The sequence below is a fragment of the Hyperolius riggenbachi genome, chromosome 5 (genome assembly GCF_040937935.1).
Source record: "Hyperolius riggenbachi isolate aHypRig1 chromosome 5, aHypRig1.pri, whole genome shotgun sequence".
Classification (NCBI taxonomy): domain Eukaryota; kingdom Metazoa; phylum Chordata; class Amphibia; order Anura; family Hyperoliidae; genus Hyperolius; species Hyperolius riggenbachi.
The window spans coordinates 103846228-103871159 of NC_090650.1; the positions used below are offsets into that span (position 1 = coordinate 103846228).

The following is a 24932-nucleotide window of genomic DNA, read 5'->3' on the forward strand; positions in this document are numbered from 1 at the left end:
GACCTTGGTAAACAGCCAAGGGGCAGATGAGAGTCCAAAAGGAAGAGCAATAAACTGAAAATGTCTTACCTCTTCCATGTGGACTGCAAATCTTAGATACTGTTGAGATGACGGATGGATGGGTAGGTGAAGGTATGCATCCTTGAGATCTAGGGAGGCAAGAAAATCGTTTTTCTGCAAGAGATGAATCACAGATTTTATATTGTCCATCCTGAACTTTCTGTATTTTACATTTAGATTTAAGCTCTTCAGGTTCAGAATGAACCGGTAAGATCCCTGCGGCTTTTTCACCAGAAACACTGTAGAATAGAACCCTTTTTCTCTCTGACAACTTGGGACATATCTTATTACCCCCTTGTCTAGTAGGGATAGGACCTCGTTCTGTAATGCCTGACACCTTGTTTGGTCTTGTGGTTCAGGAGTAATGCAAAACCTCAGAGGAGGATGCTGATTGAATTCGATCCGGTATCCCTCTGATACAATCTTTAGCAGCCACTGACTTGTAAACCGAGGCTGCCATTCCTCTAAAAAATTTGCAACCCTCCCCCCCACTGGAATTCTGGCGTCATTGCTTATCCTGCCTTTTGGCCGGATTAAAGTTGGGTTTTGATTTCTGTGGTCTGTATGGAGCCCAACGCTTACCCTTGGAGGACTTGGAGTCCTGCTCTGACCTGTTAGGGGGACGAAATGGCCGCTTATACTGGAATGGTCTTTTCTTCTCTGGAAAATTTTTCTTTCTATCTGAAGTTCTATCTAGTGTATCATCCAACTTGGATCCAAACAGAAGCCCACCTTCACATGGTATTCCGCACAATTTAGATTTTGAGGCATTATCACCACTCCAAGTTTTAACCCATATGCCTCTTCTAGCCGAGTTAACCAAGGCAGTTGTTCTAGCCGTAAGCTTAACAGTGTCATCCGATGCATCCACCATATAATTGGAGGCATTTAAAACCTTAGGAAAGTCATTAAGAATTTCGTCTCGAGGAACCCCAGAAGCAATTTTATCTTGCATTTCTATTAGCCATGATCTTAATGATCTGCTCACTGCAGTGGAGGCTACTGCGGGTTTAAAAGTCAAGGAAGAGGATTCCCATGCTCTACGCAGAAGGTTGTCCATCTTTTTGTCAATTGGGTCTTTCAGACTACCAAAGTCTTCAAATAATAAATCCGTTTTCTTTGACACCCTTGAAAAAGATGGGTCCAACCTAGGCGGAGGGCCCCAAAATCCCTGGTCCTCCGGAGAGAAAGGATAACGATTGGATAAGGATCTAGGCCAAAAGGCTCGCTTCTCAGGGTTATCCCATTCCTTCTTAATCATACCCTTTAGGGTGGAATGAACTGGGATAAACTGAGGCTGGGGATCCGCCAAAAATTTGTACATCTCATCCAAAGGTGTCAAAGACTTTTTCTCTGTCTTGATACCCATTGTATCATACATAGCCCCCAATAAATCTTTCATTAAATCAGTTGAGAAAGCAAATTTTGATTTGTCAACATTAGAGACCTCCTCTTCCATATCTGATGGCTGATATAACTCAGAAATCTCTTCTATTTCACTCTCTCTTCTACGCTTAGATCCGGAGGGACCCGGCTGGGGCAAATTCAGAACAGGGGATGCCGGAACAACAACTGTAGGCACTGAATCCATATTTCCACTAGTTCCTGGAACATCAGAAGGAACTATAGACTGTGAAGCAATGGCAGAGTCTTTAATCTCTTTAAATTGCTGAAGACATCTCAGATCTCATCCAGCCCATTAAATCTTTAAATATGACAGGCGATTCATCCTTAACAACCTTCTCTGTACAATTCTGACATAACTTCTTAGAGGACGATGAAGAAAAACGATTGTTACAAATTGCACACTTCTTCTCAGACCTGCTTGACCCATGCTGACCGGATTGAGCAGCAGATTTGTCAGTTTTATCACTTTTATCAGATTTGTCCGACTTGTCATGTTTTTTTTTTAGGCTACAAAAAAACACAAACAAGGAACAAATATTACTAGAGGTTCCATAGTAAATAATAATAACAAGCAGGAGTATTTCAGATACCACATCTACTTGCCAGAGAGGGGTCTTGTCCAGACTTAGACTGCAAAGGAGCTGAACCTGAAGCGTCCTCCATGACTTCCAGTAACATCTGAGTCATGGACTCACCTCCAAATAAATACCTCTAACAGACCCAGCTGATAACACTTAATGCCGCCCCTGCCGCATAAATTATGCAAATCAGCTCACATACCTTAAATAATCAGCCTAGGCTGATTCCCTCTCACCGCCGCGGCCCTGCCGCCTGATTGGCCCGGCGTCTTGATGTAATTACAATCAGCTGTTCCGCTGATTCACCTTTCTCCGCCGCGGCCCCTGCCGCTCTGCAGACCTCAGATCACGCGGGACGCCAGCGCGTGACTACTTCCGGGTAAAGCGGAAGTGACCTCTTCATGCGTGCGCCTGCGTGCATAACACCGCTGCCTTCCTTGGAGAAGCCTCCCATTCGCTGCAGGACTCCCCACTGATCACTGCTCAGCTCTAATGGGAGTCCTGCTACACGCTGCCCCTGCCGACTGACATGGATGGCACCCTGGAGACCTCTCCCTCCGTTCCGTCCGGGACAGGAAACTATACTGAGGTATAGCAGCAAAGTAAGTGGCTTATATAGCAGGCTGCCTGTTGCTTATGCAAATTTGTTCTTTTGCAGTTCCTGTCCACGGTGGGGAGGGAGACAAGTCTCATCCAGGGGTGCTGTCCGAGTGACGATCCGGGAAATTGTAGGTTGCATGATCGCATCCCAATAGGTTGCGATCACGCTTCCTTGTGGAAAATGGTCCTTACTTCCCCACCCGGTTACTTTTTCATGCCACCCGGCTGAAAAAAACTTCTGGGGAGAACACTGCACTGTGCTGCTTTACCAGAAAAAGGATTTATACAAGGATGCAGGCCGGCCTCCATACCCATTTGCATACTATTTAGGCAGCTGTGAGAGCAAATGCCATTCAGTAAGTGCTGAAAAAGAAAATCCTTCATAAAGGAGAATACCGTATACTTGACTAGAAGTTTAAGAATTTAGGACTGACGCAAAGTATAAAAGTTTGGGGGTCACCTTATACTCGAGTCAGGTCTAAATTTTTCACCCTACAGCCGGGATTGGGTGAATAGGGATCGCCACTCTCTCCCTTCCTGCAGCATTCTGTAAAAATCCTCCCTCCCACCTCCATTGTGGCCTGTATAATGTTAAATATCACCCACAACCCCCTCCCTATCCACCCGCCCCGTGAGTTGCAGCGGCCAGCATACCTTCTGATGTGTAATTAGATACACAGCCCTGCCAGAAGCCTCAATTCAAGAAATTCAGCAGCGGGCGAAGCTTCCTATCACCCCTCTCTCGCTGGTCTGCCTGTGTTGAAGCTCTGACTCAAGACTTCGGGAATGGAGGGGTTCGGGGGCTATTTACAATAACTGGCCACAATGGAGGAGGGAGGGGGGATATTTACACTCACTGGCCACAATGGATGGGTGAGGGGGTTGTAAATAGCTGCATGTGAGGAGTCTGGAGGAGTTAATGTCTACAATACTTTATGCAGTGCAGCTATTAACCCCTCCTGGTCCCAAAGTACAGCCATTAACTTTGCTGGGTAGACTTGTAAGAGTCATTAAAAAAATTCCTGCGGGTCAAATATTGGATCGACTTATATTCGAGTATTACTACCTACTGTAAGTGATCGCAACATAGGAAAAAAAAACTCAATTTATAGGGCATTATACAGGACAGTTGTACTGCTTAAGTGGTCCTATAAACCCTTACATATATTTATAAAAAACGCAAAAGTTTGCTTTCTTAAAACAGAAAGAATTTGCGATAATTCAGATTGGAGCGAGCTCCGAGATGTCTCCCAGTGCATCACTGCTGAATATATGCAAATTAACCATTGTTGCCCTTAGAAGCTAAACACACCTCCAGAACCGCTGGAATGCAATGATGTGTCAGCTTGTTAATTTGTACAGAGCCATAATAATCCAACATGCATAGACTGTTTCGGATTGTTTGATCCTCATCAGTGCATGGCATGGATTAATTTGGCTCTATGAATATTTATAAAAGATGCTATAAAAAGAACAGTACCCTCTTTTACTTAAAAATATCCAGATTCATGAAAGCCCTTTGTTTAATTTGCTGTTTGGTGAATGTACAGCATCACCGTGCCTAGACCAGAACGGCTCTTTGAGGCTTTCAGAAAGGTTTTAGATGCCTAGTTTAAATAGGGATTTATAGAGCTATCAAATAACCAGACATTAGTTCACTACCCATAAGAACATCTATCAGTGAGGAAAATAAGAAACCATATATACTCATATATAAAGCTGTCCCGTGTACAAGCCAGGGTACCCACTTTTCCCTCAAAGAAAACAGAAAAAGTGATTGACTCGCGTATAACCACCCCCCCTCTTCACAGTATAAATAGTATGATGCTCCCTAGTATGAGGCACCCTCCTATCCAGTGCAAATAGCCAGATTTCCCCCAGTACTAGTCATCCCCTCCCCATCACCAGATGTGCCACCAGTTCTAGGCAGCAACCCTTCACATAGCCAGATGTTCTCCCATTAGGCAGCCTCATGGTGAGAAATTCGTGGAAGGTATGGGCAGTGGAGTGTATGGATCATGGAGCAGTTTTCCTACACTAGCCAGCTGCCTACCTGCTGTGTCCGTGACCCTCAGCTACATGTTGAGTGATGTAGTACCGGTACCTGTGTCTTCAGCTAGTGGAGACAGCATGCTTCCTGTCTTGATCCTTGTGCCTCCGTGTCCCTGAGACCCCTGCACATTGAGCCCACTGCAACGTGGTGCCCACCGGCTAGTGGAGCAGAGTGGCATGTCACCGCTATTGCAGGGTTCCGGTATTCTTCCTGCGTAGCAATCGCTGTCTCAAGACGCCACTAGATGGCGTCAGATAGGAGACAGCACTTGCTACACAGGAAGAATACAGGAACAGTGTTGACATGCCGCTCTACTCCACAAGCTAGTGGGCACAGTAGGCCAGCATGTTGCAGCGGGCTCCATGTGCAGGGGGGACTGAGGGACACAGCAATCGAGACAGGAAGCATTCCCAAATAATGGACCAGTGATGCTGACTCACCACTCTCTCCAAAAGCCGCGGGCACACAGGTATCGGTACTACAGCACTCAACATGTTGCTAAGGGGCACAGCAGGCAAGTGTAGGATCGCTGCTGCACAATCCATACTCTCCACTGCCCAGACACATACACTGCCCGACTCGTGTATAAGCCAGACTCGTGTATAAGCCAAAAGGGTAACTTTTCAGAACATTTTTTGTGCTGAAAAATTCAGCTTATATACGAGTATATACAGTAAGCGCTCGTTCACACTAAGGGCGTTTTTGCCCTTTTTTCAAGTGGAGGCAGTTTTCAAAATCGCCCTAAAGCCGCTTGTGCAATGATTCCCTATGAGAGAGCTCACAGCTGAGCGGTTGGTTTGCGATAAGCTCAGCAAAGCGGTGCCTGTGCCATTTTTGAGGCGATTTTGCCTCAATGGAAAGTATAGGTAAAAAATGCAAAAAAACTCACAAAAATCGCTTTATGCAGTGATTGCGTGAGCGTTTAAGAATAAATACATTGTATTTATTATTTTCCGGTCAAAGAGTTAACTTCCTGACTTACATCAGGGAGTAAATTACAAAACCGCTCTGGAAAAGCACTTAGATAAACGCTTTTAACCAGAAACGCAGAACACAGTGGAGCGCCGGGAAGGGGAAAAAGAACCGCGCACAAAAAAAAAAAAGTTTACGATTTTAGATGTGAACGAGGCCTAAATCACACCATGACCAGGCAAGGCCCTCAAAGTTAGTGTAGCTGAATGAAGTCAAAGGGTGCCAGTCAACAATTAGGAGACAAATTAGGTTTACAAGGGAGCTGTACCAGGATGAATTATATGGACTTTAGTATTATTAAATACTACAGTCCATTTGTGCGGTCTAAACAGTACGAGATGCAGTACATACATGTGTGAACATGCATTCTCAACATGACTTGCAAGAAAATAAGTGCAGTGCATTCCATGCTTACCAGTATAAGAAAGTGATGTGTTAAGGTAGGGTGAGAATCCACATGCATTAGCTCTGAGGTGACATGGTGTTTCTTTCCAAGGATCTACTCATGCACGTTCATACACTTTACATCAAGTACAAGACAAATACAAGAGGTTAGTTTTATTATATAGTTAGCAGTGCTCCAGACAGTTATGCATACTCATAAGCTATGTGTAAGACTCCTAGTAATGTGAGTTACAGAAAACATACACCAATATACTACCAATGCAGACATTTGAAATTTCATAACACATTACTGCAGTGGAAACTAAGAAAGTGGTCAAACAGAGAGAAAGAGGGTCGGCGACATGCGATACAGAGGTACGTGACATCTTAAAGTGGAATATAACCCTGCATTTCAACTTTGCTCTAAAACATTATTTACAGTATATTATATGCAACCAGCATTTTTTTTTTTTTTTACTAGACCAGCATTGGAAGGGTTACACAGGGCTTTAAAGTTCCTGGAGATTTCTGCAGACGAATCCGAAGCTGAAATAGATACATTTTGTTTACATAAATGTATCTAAGTGTTGAATGTGACTCATCTCTGACTGAGAAGGAGCTTGGAGGACAGCCAAAGAGTGTGTAACATTTATCAATAGATACATATAACTAAATAGAATGTAACAATCTGAACTTCTGCATATCTCTCCACAGAACTTTAAAACTCTGTGTTTAACCCTTCCAATGCTGGTCTAGTAAAAAAAATGCTTTTTGCATATAATATGCTGTAAATAATATTTTAGAGCAAAGTTGAAATGCAGGGTTATATACCGCTTTAAGACAAAGCCTACAAATGTATTATTTTACAGAGCTGTCAACTAACAGTCATACATTTTTAGACAGCACAGATTTCAGAAGTTGTGCTTGTAAATCGCTAAAACAAATCTCTGGAGAAATATTTTTTTAATGCTAGTTTGCGCTTGCATAACATATTGTGTGGCTAACGCATAAAAGAAACCGTGTCATACTAGAAGGGTTAGGTTACTTACCATATTTGGTATGATTACACTTTGCACTATTTATAAATGTATTTATATATAGTAAAACCCCCATTATCCAGGCTCAGGCATGGAGTGCCTGATACTGGATAACTGTACTTTCCAGAAGCATGAGAAAACAGCCTTCCCAGCTATGCAGAGCAGCAAAGCAACTTACAAGGGAACCGGATGCCATCCTCTTCTTTGCTTCTTACAGTCACATGAAGTGCTGCTGCAGCATCTGTGGGCTCCCAATGCGTGTCACCTGGCATGCATTGGGTCACATGACACAAATCAGGAGCCTATGGAGGATGCAGCAGCACAGTCTTTGACTAAGAAGCAGAAAGGAGGAGGTCAGCCTTTTCTCTGGTAAGTTGCTCCCACATGCCTATTGATATCCAACAATCTCGTTTATTTTGGGATGTTGCGTTAGCCGCTGGCTGTGATTTGTGCCCAGGTCCCAGTAAATTTTGCTCTGTGTGTTTGCCCAGCCTTGTGAGCTCCTCCTAAGATGGTTATCAGCCTTATTGAGTGACTCAATTTTTTGCCTTGTAGGCCATCACTGTTGCAACAGTACTTACTTTCTATTATTGCATTACCATGTAACTGAGCATATGAATTCTGAGATTTTGATGCAAGTCTCCTGTAGTCAGAATGCCTGAATAATACTTCCCAGTGAAGGTGAAATGTACTATTGATGGTTATATTAAATATCACAGATATAGGAAGCTAGTTGATAAGTTACAGTTGTCAAGTTACAGTTGTCACTTGTCAAAAGCCTTCATTCAGTTAGACACAGCTGTGATATGGGTGTTAGATGTCAGTTTCAGCTAATGGAGATAACCTCAAGTCAACTGTTCACAGAGAAGGGAGAAAGGAAAAATGCTACTGATACAGTAATACACTGTACTTGCACATTTATATAGCTGCTGTATGATGCCCTCTAGCGTTCCCAGAAAATCTCTGTGAAAATGATTTTGGCATGTCTGTGTGGAGAAAGACGTACTGCTGACAATCCGATCAGTCACAATAAAAGCTGCCTCACTATTTGTGTTTGAGCCAAATAAGGGGGGGGGGGGGGGGGGGGGAGACTTTGTTTAGGCTGAAATCTGTAAAACTGCATAGCAGAACCTGTCTAATCTAAAAACCCCTCCTGTTTATAGTACTGCTTAGATACAGAAGGTGCATACAGGTATTCCTTTTTGAGTAGGAACATAAACATACAGTGGGTTAGTGACAATCTGAGCTTAAAGGCACTGAGGCAGGAAAAAGGGGAGGGTTCACCTCTATTCTTCCATATACAGTGGCTTGCAAAAGTATTCGGCCCCCTTGAAGTTTTCCACATTTTGTCACATTACTGCCACAAACATGAATCAATTTTATTGGAATTCCATGTGAAAGACCAATACAAAGTGGTGTACATGTGAGAAGTGGAAGGAAAATCATACATCATTCCAAACATTTTTTACAAATCAATAACTGCAAAGTGGGGTGTGCGTAATTATTCAGCCCCGAGTCAACACTTTGTAGAACCACCTTTTGCTGCAATTACAGCTGCCAGTCTTTTAGGGTATGTCTCTACCAGCTTTGCACATCTAGAGACTGAAATCCTTACCCATTCTTTGCAAAAGTGCTCCAGCTCAGTCAGATTAGATGGACAGCTTTTGTGAACAGCAGTTTTCAGATCTTGCCACAAATTCTCGATTGGATTTAGATCTGGACTTTGACTGGGCCATTCTAACACATGAATATGTTTTGTTTTAAACCATTCCATTGTTGCCCTGGCTTTATGTTTAGGGTCATTGTCCTGCTGGAAGGTGAACCTCTGTCCCAGTCTCAAGTCATTTGCAGACTCCAAGAGGTTTTCTTCCAAGATTGCCCTGTATTTGTCTCCATCCATCTTCCCATCAACTCTGACCAGCTTCCCTGTCCCTGCTGAAAAGAAGCACCCCCAGAGCATGATGCTGCCACCACCATATTTGACAGTGGAGATGGCGCATTCTGAGTGATGTGCAGTGTTAGTTTTCTGCCACACATAGCGTTTGGCATTTTGGCCAAAAAGTTCCATTTTGGTCTCATCTGACCAGAGCACCTTCTTCCACATGTTTGCTGTGTCCCCACATGGCTTGTGGCAAACTGCAAACGGGACTTCTTATGCTTTTCTGTTAACAATGGCTTTCTTCTTGCCACTCTTTCATAAAGGCCAACTTTGTGCAGTGCACAACTAATAGTTGTCCTATGGACAGATTCCCCCACCTGAGCTGTAGATCTCTGCAGCTCATCAAGAGTCACCATGGGCCTCTTGACTGCATTTCTGATCAGCGCTCTCCTTGTTCGGCCTGTGAGTTTAGGTGGATGGCCTTGTCTTGGTAGGTGTACAGTTGTGCCATACTCCTTCCATTTCTGAATGATCGCTTGAACAGTGCTCCGTGGGATGTTCAAGGCTTTGGAAATCTTTTTGTAGCCTAAGCTTGCTTTAAATTTCTCAATAGCTTTATCCCTGACCTGTCTGGTGTGTTCTTTGGACTTCACGGTATTGTTGCTCCCAATATTCTCTTAGACCACCTCTGAGGCCGTCACAGAGCAGCTGTATTTGTACTGACATTAGATTACACACAGGTGCACTCTATTTAGTCATTAGCACTCATCAGGCAATGCCTATGGGCAACTGACTGCACTCAGACCAAAGGGGGCTGAATAATTACGCACACCCCACTTTGCAGTTATTTATTTGTAAAAAAATGTTTGGAATGATGTAGTATTTTCGTTCCACTTCTCACATGTACACCACTTTGTATTGGTCTTTCAAATGGAATTCCAATAAAATTGATTCATGTTTGTGGCAGTAATGTGATAAAATGTGGAAAACTTCAAGGGGGCTGAATACTTTTGCAAGCCACTGCAGATGTATCATATGGACACAAGTAAGCACAGAAGCAAATCCGGCGCATTTACTTTTGAGTTTCATTTCCTGACTTGGGTGATCTTATAGTAAAAAAATGGTCCCTAGCAAGTTTAAAGCTGGTAAAAAAAAAAGGCAGTCTGACAGCACTTTCATCAAGTAATGCTGGTAGGCTTCTAGTGATCAACATATGTTGAGTATCACATGATCACTCTGACCCACCAAAAGGCAGAATTCCAGGTGAAGTGGAACCTCTGCTTCAATTACAACCACAGTTGCTCATTCTGCCCATTATTTTGCTTCTATACTCTGAGTATATTCAATTATGAACCCAGTTATGTTGTCAGGTTTAATTTTGGGATTATGTTGAGTAACTTTTTCCTACATAATGAAATCTAGATTGTAGCTTTGTTTGGGGATACAGCCACAGTCTTGCTCATCTACAATCTATCTTGGAAGGGCAGTGTGATTTTACAAACAAACAAAAAAACAAACAAAACAAAACAAAAAAACATACAATAGTCTTGTTTCACAAAACTGACTTCAAGTCATTAAGTGTGAGAAACTAAAGCATCACATTAAACACTATTCCATTAGTTTGAAGCTTCAATCAGCATGGTTTGCTAATTAATTTGTCATACACAGCTTAAACATGGGCAAATGGGCAAAATATAAACATCAGGTCCCACGAATAAAATACCTTTTCCTTCTTTTCCATAAGCCAGAGAGGGAGGAACAATTAACTTCCGTTTCTCTCCTGCACACATATCTTTGAGGCCTTTATCCCAGCCTTTGATAGTTTCTTTTATTCCCAATGTAAACCATACAGGCTGGTTATTCTCTTTATAACTGAAATTAAAAGAAAATGATTAGTGCTAGCTACGTTTTGGCAGATAGGTACAAACCTGTACATACATACTGTTTGCCAAACACAGTATTGTCCTAAATTAGAGCAATAGGTAATGTCAGCTTTGTACTTTATCTACTTCACTTTTAGGTGTGATTTCAAGAGGAACTGCAAGTTGAAAAAGAAAGGACAACTTAAGTGAGAGTGATACGGAGGAAAGGTTGTCATTTATATCCTTCTAAGCAACACCAGATGCCTGGCTGTCCTGCTGATCCTCTGCCTCCAATACTTTTAGATTCTGATACTGATTCTGCAGTTCCCTTGCTGCCCATCTCCATGAGCTAGCTGCACATGTACGGTTGCATGCCTTTTCTGTCATACTCCCACGGCCAGGAGCATTCTGCACATGCGCACTAGCAATTTTTGCTTACTGTGCAAGGGCAGGGCGCTCTCAGCAACTGGAGCACATTGGAGAAGGTGCAAGGCATGGGGCCGGGCATCCAGTGATCGGAAGGGGACACAAGGGAACCGAGCAGCACGGGATAATGGCTAGGGACCAGGAGGATTTCAGGTGGCTGGAAGACGCCCCAGGTAGGTTAAGTGGGCATTTTTTTTCAGTTAACCACCTGGGCGGTATGGACGAGCTCAGCTCGTCCATCACCGCCGGAGGCTGCCGCTCAGGCCCTGCTGGGCCGATTTTGCGCCAAATAAAGAGCAGCACACGCAGCCGGCACTTTGCCAGCCGCGTGTGCTGCCCGATCGCCGCCGCTCTGCGGCGATTCGCCGCGAGCAGCGGCGAAAGAGGGTCCCCCTAGCCGCCTGAGCCCTGCGCAGCCGGAACAAAAAGTTCCGGCCAGCGCTAAGGGCTGGATCGGAGGCGTCTGACGTCAGGACGTCGGCTGACGTCCATGACGTCACTCCGCTCGTCGCTATGGCGACGGTGTAAGCAAAACAAGGAAGGCCGCTCATTGCGGCCTTCCTTGTTTATTCTGGGCGCCGGAGGCGATCGGAAGAACGCCTCCGGAGCGCCCTCTAGTGGGCTTTCATGCAGCCAACTTTCAGTTGGCTGCATCTTTCAGTTGGCTGCATGAAATAGTTTTTTTTTAATTTAAAAAAAACCCTCCCGCAGCCTCCCTGGCGATCTTATCAGAACGCCAGGGTGGTTAAAGTTTCCTTTAATACCTATACAGGCAGCCCCTACTTACAAACAGATTCCGTTCCAGGAGTTTGTCTGTACGTTTACCTTGTTTTGTAAGTGGAGTCCTGTGTTAAACTTCTTAAATTATTTTCTTTCGGATAACTCTGGATTTGAACATATAGTATAAAAACGTATGTTTTTGGTTGTGTTGAATGTGCTTTCAAAGCATTTTGAACTACTTGTATCAGTTTATGCAATACTGTAGCATTCAGCAACAAAAACACACAAAAAAAAAATGTATCAAGGTTTTGAACATCAAGACAACTTTGTATCTCTGAAACATTGTAACTCAAGTCATTAGTAGGCAGGGAACTATCAGTTGAGTCATTTTCACACTGTGCCCCAAGCACAAGGGGGAGCTCTTGTACTAGATATATGGAGTGAGGGAGAAAATATGTGACAATATGCTATGCAAAACAGAAGTTAGCCTTCTTAGAACAGAATGCATTTGTGATTTTTCAGGTTGGAGTGAACATAGGAGGTCTCTCACAGTACATCTCTGCTGAATATGCAAGCCATCCCTTTGTTGTCCCTACAAGCTAAACACACCTCCAGAACCCCTGGAATGCAATGATGTGTCAGCTTGTTAAACCACTTGCCGACCGCCCACAACCGATGGGCGGCGGCAAAGAGGACGCCGAAAGGACCGCAATACGCCCATGGGCGTTGCGTCCTTTCGGCATGCCGGGGGAGCGATCGCGTCACTGGTGACGCACGCTTCCCCCGGCAACTGGCTCCGCCCACCCACGACGACAACTCGCCGGCTGTTCGGAAGCGCCGGCGGGTTGTTAACCCCTCGATCGCCGCTACAAAGTGTATAATACACTTTGTAATGTATACAAAGTGGATTATACAGGCTGCCTCCTGCCCTGGTGGTCCCAGTGTCTGAGGGACCACCAGGGCAGGCTGCAGCCACCCTAGTCTGCACCCAAACACACTGATCTCCCCCCCCCCCCCTTCCCTCTGATCGCCCACAGCACCCCTCAGACCCCCCCCCCCCCCCGTGTACTGTATGCATCTATCCCCTCTGATCACCTGTCAATCACCCCCTATTACTGCCACCCATCAATCAGCCCCTAACCTGCCCCTTGTGGGCAATCTGATCACCCACCCACACCATCAGATCGCCTGCAGACCCGACGTCAGATCACCTCCCAAGTGCATTGTTTACATCTGTTCTCTCCTCTAAACACCCACTAATTACCCATCAATCACCCCCTGTCACTGTTACCCATCAGATTAGACCCCAATCTGCCCGTTTCGGGCACCCAATCACCCGCCCACACGCTCAGATTGCCCTCAGACTAGAGGTGCGTACACACATGCGACTATAGTCGTTTGTAACGATCGTTCCCCGATCTTTACCAACGACGATCGTTACAAAAAACGATCCACCGACTATTAAGGCAAACGACGAACGAGCCAAATCGCTACAAAAGAAAGTTCTGTCTCGGCGGATTTTAACCAACGACGATCGTTTGCAAAAGTAGTACATCGTTGCAAACGGTTGTTCGTACTAGGCTTGACATGCGCATTTCACTATTTCTCCCTGAAACTTCTCATTTTTATGCGCAGGCGCAATAGTTGCTTTACGTGATGTAACGTTCGTTCTAACGATCAGATCGTTACACACATTTAAAAACTAACTTTACTCAGGTCGTTCTTTCATCAATTAAAAGCTCGTTCGTCGTTCTCAACGAACGATCGTTGTCGCATGTGTGTACGTAGCATAAGGCTGCATGATTTTAGGTAAAAATTGAAATTGCGATTTTTATCTCAGTAATTGCGATTTCGATTTTTTTTCACGATTTTTTTCGCTACACTGCATTACATTAAACCCCCTCCCAGCTACAGTAACTAACCACTACAGTTATATTACATGATCTCACCAGCCTGGGTGGCAGTAGCTGGGTGCTGTCTGGGGGTCCAGGCTGGTCCAAATGTTCCCAATGAGGTGCGCAGTGGGGCGGCAGCAGCGTGATCCATGGTGGCTCCAAGCGGCAATAGCCGCGGTAATGATCCACAATATGGCCCTTTGATCATACCCGGTTACCGGCATTAGCCCAGCAGCAGCGTGATCCCCAGCCGGTGGTTCCAAGTGGGATAGGAGTAGCCGCTGTAATTATCCTCCCCGCTGGCCCTTTCATCTCCTTCTTTGATCATAGGAGGCATCAGCACGATCCCGCCGGACACATGCATAAGATTGCTGCTGATTGGGCAGAAGCTGCGTACAGCTCCGCCTACCGCCTGTTAGCACATGCTGTGGGTCATGGGGTGACACAAGTAAACTAGGAAGTACGGAAGCCCCTGAGGACTCTGCCGCTATAGCGGCTATCTCAGCCGCTATAGCGGCAGAGTCCTCAGGGGCTTCCGTACTTCCTATAGCGGCAGAGTCCTCCCTCCGTACTTCCTAGTTCACTTGTGTCACCCCATGACCCGCAGCATGCGCTAACAGGCGGTAGGCGGAGCTGTACGCAGCTTCTGCCCAATCAGCAGCAATCTTATGCATGACAGCTGTGGATCCGCCCCCAGCCTCCCTCCGCATTCAGAATTTAATGCATTCGGGCGGGCAGAACCGTACAGGCAGGCGAAACCGTGATTCACAAAAAACAGACGATCAGAAGATCGTCTTCTAATGAATCACGGTTTCAATTTAAAAACGAAAAACCGTGCAGCCCTACCTCAGACCCCCCCCCCCCCCCCCCTTATCAATTCGCCAGTGCATTATTTACATCTGTTCTTCCCTGTAATAACCCACTGATCACCTGTCAATCACCCATCAATCAGCCCCTAACCTGCCCCTTGCGGGCAATCTGATCACCCACCCACACCATCAGATCGCCTGCAGACCCGCCGTCAGATCCACCTCCCAAGTGCATTGTTTACATCCATTTTCCCCTCTAATCACCCCGTCACCCCCCTAGCACTCCTATCCATCAGATCAGGCCAAATACAACATGTCATCTAAAAGGCCACCCTGCTTATGACCGGTTCCACAAAATTTGACCCTCATAGACCACCTGTCATCAAAATTAGCAGATACTTATACCCCTTAACAGTCATTTTGAGACATTTGGTTTCCAGACTACTCACGGTTTTGGAAAGACACCCCAAGGTATTCTGTTAGGTGTATGACAAGTTCATAGGAGATTTTATTTTTTGTCACAAGTTAGCGGAAATTGATTTTTATAGTTTTTTTTCACAAAGTGTCAATTTCCGCTAACTTGTGACCAAAAAAAAATAAAAATAAAATCTTCTATGAACTCACCATACACTTAACAGAATACGTTGGGATGTCTTCTTTGTAAAATGGGGTCACTTGTGGGGTTCCTATACTGCCCTGGCATTTTAGGGGCCCTAAACCGTGAGGAGTAGTCTAGAATCCAAATGCCTCAACATGACCTGTGAATAGGACGTTAGGCCCCATAGCGCACCTAGGTTGCAAAAAAGTGTCACACGTGGTATCGCCGTACTCTGAAGAAGTAGTATAATGTGTTTTGGGGTGTATTTTTACACATACAGATGCTGGGTGGGAGAAATCTCTCTGTAAATGGAGAATTGTGTGAAAAAAAAAAATTGTCATTTACAGAGATTTCTCCCACCCAGCATGGGTATGTGTAAAAATACACCACAAAACACATAATACTACTTCTCCTGAGTACGGCAATACCACATGTGTGGCACTTTTTTTGCACCCTAACTGCGCTAAGGGGCCCAAAGTCCAATGAGCACCTTTAGGCTTTACAGGGGTGCTTACAATTTAGCACCCCCCAAAATGCCAGGACAGTAAACACACCCCACAAATGACCCCATTTTGAAAAGTAGACACTTCAAGGTATTCAGAGAGGAGCATAGTGAGTCCGTGGCAGAATTCATTTTTTTTTTGTCGCAAGTTAGAAGAAATGGAAGTTAGCGGACACTTTCCGCTAACTTGTGACAAAAAATAAAATCTTTTAAGAACTCACCATGCCTCTCAGTGAATACTCTGGGATGTCTTCTTTCCGAAATGGGGTTATTTGGGGGGGCATTTATACTATCCTGGAATTTTAGCACCTCATGAAACATGATAGGTGGTCAGAAAAGTCAGAGATGCTTCAAAATGGGAAAATTCACTTTTGGCACCATAGTTTGTAAACGCTATAACTTTTACCCAAACCAATAAATATACACTGAATGGATTTTTTTTTTTTCTATTTCAAATTATTTATTGAAGTTTTACAAGGAGAAAAACAGTGAACAATATACCACTTTAGGCAAGACACTCATTTGAACAATTTCTCATGGCTAACAGAATGAGAAGTTATATAATGTAACATCAACATAGATAAAGAAGACATGAGAGACCATCACATATTATGGGGTCTGAAGTCCCATTCATGGCAGAGCAGGAGGGACAGAGCTCCAGAATGAGCTTCAGTCCTTGCCTCTGAGAGCCTTGGCTAACTAAACCTATAACCCCAGCTTGCGCTACAGGCAGTGGGGGCTAACTGAAAACCCTCCCTCTGCATAGAGGGGGGAAAAGGAAAAGTAAGAAGAAGAGAGGAGAAAAGAAGGGAGGAAGAGAAAGGGGTGAAGCAGAGAAAGAGATAAGGGAGAGGTGTGCCCATCCTGTGCGGACGCTTCTATATTGAAAGGTGTGCAGCTTTGCATATCAGCCAATCAAATGGCTTCAGTTATAGAAAGATAAGCCCTCCAGGGGCCCCATATTGCGTCAACCCTGGGTTGCCTGTCCAGGAGAGTCCCCGCTAATTGTTCCTGGATCATAATGCAGGTGATTCTATTTTTCACTTCTTCAAAGGGAACAAATTGTTTTTTCCAGGCTCTGGCGATTGTCTGCTTTGCTGCCACAAAGATAAATTGGAGGAGAGCCTCCTGGGTTTTGTTTAAAGAGCCTGTACGGAAGTGCAGCAAAGCAGACCATGGGTCCTTTCGTAATTGGGTCTGGAAGACAGCTTGTATTAAACGATAAACCCTGGACCAGAAGCGGGACAACATGGAACAGGACCAAAAGGTGTGCAACATATCCCCCCTTGACTGACAACCCCTGAAGCACATTCCATCCCCTCCGACGTGTGCCAATCTGGATGGCGAATGGATTTTTTTTTTTTATCAAAAGACATAGCACAATAAATTTGGACACAAATGTATACAGAAATTTTACTTTATTTGAAAAATGTCAGCACAGAAAGTAAAAAAAAAAATAATAATTTTCTTGACAAAATTCATGTCTTTTTTGATGAATATAATAAAAACTAAAACTCGCAGCAGCAATGCAATCAAATAGCACCAAAAGAAATCTGTATTAGTGACAAGAAAAGGAGGTGAAATTCAAATTCAGGTGGTAGGTTGTATGACCGAGCAATAAACCATGTAAGCTGCAGTGGTCTGAATGGAGAAAAAGGCTCTGGTCCTTAAAGTGAGTGTTTACCATTTTAAAAATAAAAAAGTCGGATACTCACCTAAGGAGAGGGAAGGCTCGGTCCTAATGAGCCTTCCCTCTCCTCTCTCGGTCCCGCGCAGGATCCCCCGTGGCAGTATTCGACCAGTTCGGTCAAATACTGCCACTTCCGCATGCCGAAGGGAGCTTTCGGAAGCCTTTGGGAGCACTCGGGCTCCCGAAGACGGGCCGCTCCATACTACACAAGCACCCTCTATGACGCACTCACGCGTGCGTAGTATGGAGCGGCCCGTCTTCGGAAGCCAGAGTGCTCCCGAAGACCTCCGAAGTTCCTGCGGCGGACGCGAACGGGGGAGCCAGCGCAGCACCGAGGGCACTGGGAGAGAAGAGGGAAGGCTCATTAGGACAGAGCCTTCCCTCTCCTTAGATGAGTATCTGACTTTTTTATTTTTAATGTGGTACCCATTGGCTTTAAGGGGTAGAAAGACTGTGGTCCTCAAGTGGTTAATTGTACAGAGTGTAATCCAACATACTGTTCCAGACTGGTTGATCCTCATCAGTGCATGGCATGGATTAATGGGGATCTATGGGATAGTACTTGAAACACCCAGAGTTAGACTGCCCAGCAAGCTCATCGCAAACACATTCTGTTCTTAGAAGGCAAACTTCTGTTTTGCATATCATTTTAGGGAGAGGGCTTTTTGGTCCTTTTTTTTAGCCCATTATATACTCCTAGGAGTTCTGGTATGTCATGAGCTTGCTGGGCCATCTATAACTAGGGGTGTACTAGGCAGCAAGACCCCCAGATGCAGCAGGTCACCAGCAGCTCTGCATGGATTCTAAAAGAACAGAAGATATGGGTGGCTGACATTTATTTACTACAACACCAGAAAGGGATATAGGTGGCTGACATACTACAATATGCAATAAGTTCAATGAATGATCATACTTATTTTTCAAAAAATGTCAGGATTTCAAATGAAATGATAATGTTAATTATTATGCAAAACATGACCATTTTTTGATTTGGATACACTTACTGAATGTACTTCTAGCCAGGCCCGGATTTAAATCACAGGAGCCTATAGGCACAGAAGTCCCAGCACCCTAGTCTTTGCCCTCCATGAACCTACAGACACCCACCAAACTGCACCGCAAGCTGGCTGGCCCGGCTGTCACGTCTCCCTTATTTCCCTTTACTATCATAGGTAGCTACAGGTGTCCCATAGCATTAGGTAGCCAGAGCTATTCTCAGTATTAAGTAGCTAGAGGTGCCCCCAAATGAAGAGAGATCCGGTCAGTGGAATGGCAAAAACCGGGTGAGTAACCGCTTACTAATTCTGTGTAGAACTCTGCATTGGCAAGGTGGGAGGGAGGCACTTGATCAGGGGAAAGAGCGCCTTTTCCATCATCAGGTGCCTATAGGCACATGCCTACAGTGCCTTATGGTAAATCAGGCCCTGCTTCTAGCTATATAAAAGTTTAAGGGCCTGTTTTCCACTACATGCAGATTGGTTGCAGAAAAAAACTGACTCCAATCACTGCCTATGGGAAAATCTGCATCAGAAAAATCACGTTTAGTGGAAACAGGCCCATAGGCATTCATTGGAGTCCGTTTTTCTGCATCCAATCTGCGTGTAGTGGAAGCAGGCCCTAAAATAATGAAATGCGCACACAGTAATCTGAAGTGATGCATTATGAAAAGCATTATTATTACTGTTATTTATTTTTGCTCAGGTGAAGCTGAAATTGTGATGGAAAGGCAAATCTGTGCTTTTTCAATAGGGGAAACTTCAGGTCCCTTTAACCCCACCATCAGGACAGGAGAAAGTGAACCCATCCCTTACTCAAGTACAGAACACTCACGTTGAATGGAAAAGAGTCCCATTGCTCTCCAAAAACCCCTCGAAGTGCACCAACAGCATGTCTCCATATTTAGTCTTTCTCCTGCAGAGAAACGGCTTCTCCAAAACTTGTATCTCAACTTCAGGCTCAGGGATAAGAGCTCCATCCGCGCAGAGCAGCAGCACAGCGAGCACCAGACCCAGCATCATTCTGTGCTACCACTGACACCTCCAGTTCATATCACCCCCAGGCACCAGCAGACGTGGCACCAACGAGCTACAACTGACAACTCCAGGACCAGTCGCCTCTGCGGCCCCTAATGCTATAGGCTACACAGGTAGGCGCGGTTACCAGGAGCTCTGTCTGCCATTGGCTAAAACGCAATGCCCACCGGTCTGACTATTGAATGTGATTGGTGAAGCAGCACACCCGGAAGCCGCCGCAGGGCGTGGAGTCGCCTGGACAAGAAAGCTTGTTTGTTCTCTACTGCTTGCAACGTAAAGAGGCGTTCCGTGACGTCTGACAGGCAGCTGTGTCTGGAGCACGGCCGGTGGTTGCTATTCACAACCGAGATACGCTGCTTGTAGCGCTTCCTGGCACCACGGCACCCGTAGAGCGTGCCAAGCCAAGCTGCAGGCATTAGGGTCAATGCCAGAGTTGGGGGCATGTGGACCTGCCACTGCCAGCAGCATGGAGGGGATACTGTACAAGTGGACAAATTATCTCAGTGGTGAGTGCTGGAGTCCCTGTTACATGACTATTACATGAGGCTGTTTCCCGGAGTGGGGTGGATGCACACTGTGTTACCAACTTTGTGGGCTTTTTATAGATGTCTGTATGCAAATCACGCTTTACTGCCTCTAGATGTTTGGTTTTCTTGATTTTTAGGAACATTCCTAAGTTTTTGGGTATGTTTGGCCCTGGAAATGTATTGTTTATCTTTGATTATGGCTTTATGCTGGGTGCACACAATTCAATTTCCTGTCCAATGGATGGGTATTAATCTGCCTGGAAATTGTATTGTGTATACATGTCCAAACTGCTCCAGATCTATAACAGAATTGATTTTCCTGTGATAACTTCAGAAAATCGATCTCATTATTGAATGGGAGCAGATTGGACATGCCGGAAATAATAGTGTGATGCCTGTCAGTCGAAAAGGGAAATTGCCTCATGTGTATTAGCATTATTGCTGTAGAGCGAGTTTTTTCGGGAAGGGAATTTTATTTGTTTTCTGCAGGGCTGGTTTCACACATTGGGTAAGTTGGGCAACTAGGGCAGGACCCTGAGTTCCTTTGGGGGTTGCAGAGGACACAACTTTTATTTTCATTCAGTACAGTACTAAAAATGCGAGGGCTGATGTTTATTGTTGCCCAGAGCACTATTTTCCATTGTTGTCTGCAGCATTTATTTGTTACATTTTTCCTCTTGCTTTCTGTTCCTGGCTTGGTACTTCCATGGCTTTAATTAGAGCCTTGGTGGTCCTGGGGGTAGGAAATGAGGGTCTGTAACAAAAACTTGAGAGCTTCTCTAAAGTATAGTCGCACACTAGGTTGATGTGAAGACAGTTGTTTGACATCATTTCAAGAAAAATCTAATATGAGCACAGGTTTCCCCCAACGCCTTTCTTTAGAGTTGGTTCAGACGGACCAGTTGCCCAAATCTCATTGGAAATTCCTGCAGAAAAGCATATGTCGGCTTTCAGCGAGGCTTTTTCTGGTGTGCAGTGCTTTTCATCCCCATGGGGGGACACGTTGCTTCCAGGATCGGGTAAGTGCCAGGCAGACGGCAAAAATTTGGATCAAAATATATCATTTGTGCAAACATCGATAAATGCTGGTAAGATATCGCACTGATAGCTGTCCATTCATCTGAATGGACAGTGTTTAAATGACCGACAGTGTGTAAATAATAAGCATCAAGGCTGACGTTTACCATTGCAGAACTGTCCATGTGAACCAGCCCTTAGAGATCTGGTTTAGTACTTCTTGGATGGCTGCTGTTGTAATTCCCACTACAAAACACATCCTGTTCCTCCTCTCTCCATAGGATAAAATGAGCTGGTTGGTATAGATGCCACCAATCTATTTGTGTATTGATTTTTGGTAAACTGTCACCAAGAATGACCATTCAGAGGTTTCTCATTACTGAGGTAAGTATCCATACTTTACCTCCTCCCCGTCACAGCTGCACTTTAAAAAATTTGCAAACCTGTCGGTAGGTGTACTTACCCTAGTGACAGAGGTAAATACTATGAGAGGAGTAGATGCAATAGACACTACCCTCACTATAATTGATGTCGGTAGGAGTGGAAAACAAGGGACTGCATCATAGCTTTGTGCAAAACTAGCTGTGGCAGTTCCTAACTCCTATCTGTTGTTGCATTCAATATTTGTACTACATGGCTTCAGTCTACACACATTTGTTGGGCTGGATATTTAGGTAAATGTAGATAGAGTAGGTGGCAGGGAATCTAAACCTTCCTATTCTCTTTAGAACACATGAGTAACCTGCAGTCTGTTGGTTGTCTGGATTATTCTTGTGCTCTCATAAGACAAGTCTGACAAGAAGCACAACTGAGCAATCAAGTGTAACTGACAGTCTGAAGTGTTTATAAACCTTTTGTAACTATGGCATCTTGCACACCAGTTTCTTTGTCATCATAGCGTGGGTCATATAATGTGCATATGTAAACCTCACCATTCTCAGCATTTCTATTTAATACAGAGATATAGAATATAAGAAGCATGCATTAATAAAGTATAACTCTAGCCGTATTGTTTCATTTTAGTCATGGATAGAGCAGGTAGATGGATAGAGCATTTTTTGTTTGGGTTGTATGTCCCTGTTGGCTAGATTTCTCTTTGTTTCCTGTGGTGTTATTGGTAATAGGAAGCAGGGTAATCTTTAACAATGGTGCACACATGAGGGTTCTCAGCCAAGGCAGCTGGTCAGACTGTCTTTGCTGAGAATCTAACGTATACCCCCACTGGAAAGATCCAGTGCCGCATCACCTTGGTTAAGCACATTGTCCCAGGGACATGACTACAGGGGAGAAGCCCCTGCAACCTCAGCGGGGCCCAGAGCTGTAAGGGGGCCTAAACTACTAACCTTCTCTTTCTCCAATGAAGGGGTCCATCCTTGTGGCTTTGCTTGTTTTGGGTGTGAATATTACGATGTCCACACTTGTTTTATGACTCTTGCAAGATGTGCCCTCAGGCTGTGAGGGTCACCAAGGGTAGACCAGGGAAAGGGTGTGAACATTGGGAGGCCCATCAATGTTTTGTAGTTACTTCCCTGATTGTCCCTCCTCCTTACCCGAATCACCAAAAGCTGCTATATCTTTACATTTTCACCCTCCTCTCCCCTCTATAAGAACTGATCAGCTTATCTGCACGCTGAAGTAGGGACAGTCACTGTGGGGGAACCACGGTAAGATGTGTGACAAAGACAAGACCAGGAGCCAAATGGTGCAGTATGTAGGATACAATTGGCTCAATATTACAAGAGTAGTTATACTCACAAAGGTGGGTTGCAGAACCTGCAACCACCGTATATCACCTATGGGGAAAACACAGTCTCCGCTCGGTACGCCAGGATCTGGCGTACCGAGCGGAGACTGTGTTTTTTCCCCGCTGGATTCAGGTGGTCGCTCTCCTGGGATTCTTACTAGCTGTGGATGGCTCCAAAGGAGGTGTAGTGGGCAATTAAGAAGGGTGGAGGTGTCCAAAAGTAAATCTCTCTCAGAATTTGGCACCCAGGCTGCAAACTGAATTCCCTAAGGCTCTTTATTAACTCGAGGAAGCAGGCAGAGACCCAAGAAACACATTGTCTTTTTTTTAAAATTGTGCTTGAATGAACCTTACCTGATCTAAACCCTTGTTATTCTGGGTTGGTTTACCTGGAGAGGTAAGATACCTCATGCATTTATGTATGTCTTTATAATGTATACTCTGAGAGATATTTACTTTTGGGGCCTCTCCACCCTTCTTCATTATCTGTATACTGAGATAATCAATTGCATGAAGCAATCCTCAAAGTTCTTTTGCGCTACATTTATCCCAGGTCCGTACATTACTTTAGACAAGGAAAAGCTATTACCAGTCTGCTGAGGTAAGTTTATTACTTGCCATGGGAGGAGCACTCAGGGTGTGGTACAACACCTAGTTCCCTGGCTCAGACTCCGTAGTACCAGAGTTCCAAGCTGTAATTACAAAACATAATTCACAAATCTGCAGAACTAGGAAAATGCACAAGGCTGGTGTCAAAACGCCAGTGTTTGTCTTTGAGCAGACCTAATGTTTTAAAAAAAAAAAATCACATTTTTCTAAAGACCACTTGAGTATAATTTCACAGCTAGTATGCTTTTGTTAGCCAAGTCAGTAAGGCAATATGATGGGTTAATGTGGTGACCAGTATTTATAATACTAGGTGCTCTCTTTTGGACTTCAAGAGGATCTTTAACCAAGGATTGAACTTCATTCCAATCAGTAGCTAATACCCCCTTTCACTGGAGAATTATTTTACCTTTTCTCGAATAGATCATCCACTCCCCCTCCCCCCCCCCCCCCCCCCCCCCCATGATCTATTCCAGAAAAGGTACAGATCTTTTGTGTCTGTGTGGCTGATTGTGTAGTGAAACCCCTCCCACAGTGTGATGTCATGATCATGGTCCTGACAGTTTGCTGTCTGTGAACCTCTTTGCATGTTGAGAAATAACAACCTTTTCCAGATGCCAAGCAAGCAATGTCTCCCTCTGTGCATAGACTTCTCAGTAATGAACATTCCGCACAGATCCCCTGACAGAACTAAAGTTGTCACCATCAGATGATGATAAATGTCAGAATGTGAATGAGAGTGGAACAATTTTACAATGGGCAAACACAGACTGAATAAACTATAAATTAATATTGTAAAAAACAAATATCAATTTTATAAATTATTTAACCTACAGTTCCTCTTTAAGCCCATGTGTTGACAAGCTAGCCTGCATTCTTTCTGCTAGATTGGATTTATTTATTTATAAGGGCATCTGTCCCTTCACATGCAGTGGCAGGTCTCAGCAGAGGTAAATGAACTGTGGCTGCTACACACAAGAGTGTATGACTCAGCGTATCTGGCAGCCAAAGTTACATCCTTAGTAGACACACACCCCAGCAAATCTCACGTCACGGTGACTGTACTCTCTGTCATCAGCCTTACACTGAAATGTGACATCTTTGGAAATAAGTTCCAAAGGTAGAGTACGTGAAGAAAATGATGACATTATTAGGCAAAAGCTAAGACTGTGACACCGAGTAGTAAAGAGGGATATTTCTCCCTATTGATCAAAGTAAACTTTTGAAAGTCCCAAACACTCTCATATATATATATATATATATATATATATATATATATATATATATATATATATATATATATATATATATATATATATATATATATATATATATATATATATATATATATATATATATATATATATATATATATATATATATATATATATATATATATATATATAATATTATTATTTATTTATTTTTAACCACTTAAGCCTAACTGGACAAATATATTTGTCCAGTGTATTTGTTGAGACTGCACCACCAGTTTGTTACTAAATGAGGCACATGTGGTATCATTTTAACTGT

The 24932-nt window shown here is 44.1% G+C and overlaps 2 protein-coding genes across 2 annotated transcripts in view; one reads left to right on the plus strand and one right to left on the minus strand.

Annotated features, from left to right (window-relative positions):
• Nucleotides 1–19722, minus strand: part of FKBP14 (FKBP prolyl isomerase 14) — a 41304-nt gene extending 21582 nt beyond the window's left edge. The window contains exons 1-2 of the mRNA XM_068236085.1: nucleotides 19303–19722; nucleotides 10694–10842 (exon numbers count right to left, since the gene is read on the minus strand). Coding sequence (XP_068092186.1) covers nucleotides 10694–10842; nucleotides 19303–19490 — 337 coding nt within the window. The 5' untranslated portion in view covers nucleotides 19491–19722. The remainder of the gene's footprint in view (nucleotides 1–10693; nucleotides 10843–19302) is intronic.
• Nucleotides 19723–19773: 51 nt separating this feature from the next.
• Nucleotides 19774–24932, plus strand: part of PLEKHA8 (pleckstrin homology domain containing A8) — a 53883-nt gene continuing 48724 nt past the window's right edge. Inside the window, exon 1 of the mRNA XM_068236082.1 lies at nucleotides 19774–20011. Within this exon, the coding sequence (XP_068092183.1) occupies nucleotides 19930–20011 (82 nt within the window). The 5' untranslated portion in view covers nucleotides 19774–19929. The remainder of the gene's footprint in view (nucleotides 20012–24932) is intronic.